Source organism: Triturus cristatus, chromosome 7, assembly GCF_964204655.1.
Source record: "Triturus cristatus chromosome 7, aTriCri1.1, whole genome shotgun sequence".
NCBI lineage: Eukaryota > Metazoa > Chordata > Amphibia > Caudata > Salamandridae > Triturus > Triturus cristatus.
Genome location: NC_140590.1, coordinates 257,237,283 through 257,240,231, shown reverse-complemented (window position 1 = coordinate 257,240,231; position 2,949 = coordinate 257,237,283). Strand labels below are relative to the sequence as shown.

The window sequence follows — 2,949 nt, the reverse complement described above, 5'->3', positions numbered from 1 at the left end:
GGCCACGGGTTCAAATCCCTACAGGTGCTTTCCACTTCACATGCTTCCAATTAGTATTTAAAGCGGATAAAAAAATTTAAAAAAACGCATTTGTCAATAGTACCAAAAAACTGATTAGGGTTCACGCCAACTGGTTTCTTGGTACTATTGACAAAATGTGTCATTTATTTATAGGTGCACGATACAAGTATAGCAGTTTTGTTACTGGAAAAATCTACAAATGCAATTTGAGTGAACCGAAAAAGCAGCAACATCAGGCACGCTGCCGGCATTTACCCCTCGGATATTTTCTGTAACACTGATTACAGACGAAGTGACTACGTACACAAGACGTCGGGGCTCACAGAGCCAAAATACTGTGTTTCTAGGGAAAGCATTCAATTGCACCCACTGCGATCATAGTCGTGCATCCACCATGAACCCGACAACTACAGGACGGGCACGAAAACCTGTCCTTCGTGTAAAGAAAACTGTACATATGAATTAACTAGACTAATAATCTTAACAATAGGTTTTACTTGGGTACAATCAGCACACGTGTAGGGTTTTGTAGAATACATTTTAGAGACAGGAAACCAAACTCGAAGTTTAGACAATCTTTAGTTTCCAAGAGGGTCCAGCAAAGTCTAAGTACGCTTAGGTTGGAGTTACATGAATCAAATTTACCACTTTGTTGTTTCAAAACAAGTTCTCATGGTGGAACAAAAAAACATACATTTAATGAATGTTTAAGTTAAAATGCATGTTAAGGCAGCTGTTTACGATGATAAAAAAACAAAGGTCACAGGTTCAAGATGCTGAAGCGGACAATGTTATCAAGTTCTTATGGTAGACAACAGTCTGAGCAAGAAGATTAGTTTCCGCATGGCTATTCACCAAACCCACCCTGTTTTTCTTCTTTCAGCGAGCGGCACAACATCACACCGCATACAAACAGGTTCTAGTGGGTCCCCAATCTAGGAGCAGTGTCGCACTTTTCAAAAGAACGCACAGTCCCACAATGTTACCCCTCGCTGCCAAGCGAGGTCATTAGTGGCACTTCCACATGTGTGCCTCTTTGTGATTAGCTAGTCTGCCCCATGGTCAAACGTAAAGTTCTGGGTCGTGCTGGTGAAGGACTGCCTTGAAGCATCAAAAGCTAGTGTAGTGCTTCAGACGATACAGCAGGGCATTGCCCTTGTTGTTGGCGATGGAGAAGTAGCCACTGCCAGGAGAGAAGTCCAGGCACTGCGCAAGGTGGATGTTTTTCCTCTTGGCCAGGGGGAAATTTGAGAAGACACTGAAGGTGGGCACATGCACTAGTCGCACAGCCTCATCCGCTGCACTGGATGCCATGGCTAACATCTCGCTGGTGGGGCTGAAGGCCAGGGCGGAAGCACAGGTGGTCAAGTTCATGAGGGCTTTGAGAGGTCGGGGCTGGGCCTCCCGCATACAGTCATCCTGGGCGTAGACGTTGACAACGCCAGAGCTGGACCCACATGCCAGGTAGCGGCCATCCAGAGAGGCTGCCAGGCAGGTGGATCGCAGGCACCCCTCATCGGTGAAGCGGTGGAGGCAGCGACGGCTGCCCACATCCCACACATACATACCACCCTCGTCGTCGCTGCTGTAGATCCGGGAACTGTCAGTGGTGAATACAGCGCCTGCAGCTCTGCCGTTCACTTTCACGCTGCCTACGAGTTCCTTGGTGCGCATGGACAGCAGGTGCAGGTAGCCGGAGACCCCGTGCAGTAACAGCAGGGTTCCATCGGGGGAGATCTCGAAGGCCCGCAACCAGCGCTCAGACAGGCCGCGGGGCTGGACGGAGCTCAGGCCGCCACCCATCATGTCGTACACGTACAGTCTGCGACTGCGCTCGCCGGTGGCCAGCACCTGCCGCCCGTCGGGGGTGAACCGCGCACGGTGCACGGGGAAGCTCTCCAAGTGCAGGCTCTGGATCAGGCCACCGGCGCCCCCATCCACCTGGAAGAGCCCAATACTGCGGTCCAGGCCGGCAGCCAGCAGCACGGCCGCCGTTGGGTGAAAGTGCACGCTGCTGAGCCGCGCCTCGGAGGGTCGCGCATGGTTAGCGGGCGGACACCTTTTGATGTGCAGTGTGCCGGGAGGCAAGGTGTGGGAAGCCCGGAGTAGTTTTCCAGTGCCCTGTTCCAAGCTGTCCTCCTCGGGGTCCTCGGCTGGGCCGCGCTCGGCCCAGGCCGGGGTGCCACCCATGGCTCTGCGGAAAGCGGTGCATAGGCGGCTTTGGAGCTGCCCCCGCGGCAGTGTCTTCTCCACAGTGTTCCTTGCCAGCTCCCGGCGGAAGCGGTGCTGGAGATCCACCGGAGCAGAATCAGCCTCGTCCTCATCCTGCCACGCAGGCTGCTTGTTGAGTTTCCGACGCGGGGCAGCATCCTCTGCGCCAGACTCGTCGCTCCCCGGGCCCTCTTCCTCATCCTCGCTCCCAAGATCCAACGCCTCTGCCGAGCGGTCCCCGCGAAGGGTTTCCAGTAGCTCATCCGGGTCTCCAAACACAGCCTGCTCCAAGCAGCGCTCGGCGACACCGAGAGGGCTGGGATCCCGTCTGATTTTCCCCCGGCGCAGTTTCTGCGGAACATCCACTGGTTCCTCGGACTCAGCCGGGCCATTTTTACGCTTCTTAACGCCTCCGGTGTCACCCATTTTCAGACAGTCACACGTGTGCGTGCGACTTGAAGTAAAGATGCGCCGTCTGATGACGTAAATTACGCGATGACGGTCAACGCAAGGCTCTACCCAGCCAATAGGCTGCAAATAATTGCAGTGTATGGTTAGCTCAAAACCAATATGGAAGCATGCACTCGCAAAGCCAATAGGTCTGGGCAATGGCCCAATACGGAACAAGCACTGGCAAAGCCAATTTTTTATTTTTATTTAGTGCATTTTTATAATGCGCGGACATTACCCGAAGGTGTCAGAGCGCTGTATAATAGA

The 2,949-nt window shown here is 53.2% G+C and overlaps 1 protein-coding gene across 1 annotated transcript; it reads right to left on the bottom strand.

Annotated features, from left to right (window-relative positions):
* Nucleotides 1-496: 496 nt before the first annotated feature.
* On the bottom strand, nucleotides 497-2,712 carry UTP18 (UTP18 small subunit processome component). Its single transcript, XM_085616138.1, has one exon. The coding sequence runs from the start codon at nucleotides 2,656-2,658 to the stop codon at nucleotides 1,132-1,134; it is 1,527 nt and encodes a 508-aa protein (XP_085472264.1). The 5' UTR covers nucleotides 2,659-2,712; the 3' UTR covers nucleotides 497-1,131.
* Nucleotides 2,713-2,949: the final 237 nt, after the last annotated feature.

What these genes read in the sequence shown, in the direction of transcription:
- UTP18 (XM_085616138.1), bottom strand. Translation starts at nt 2,658, where the DNA reads ATGGGTGACACCGGAGGCGTTAAGAAGCGTAAAAATGGCCCGGCTGAG.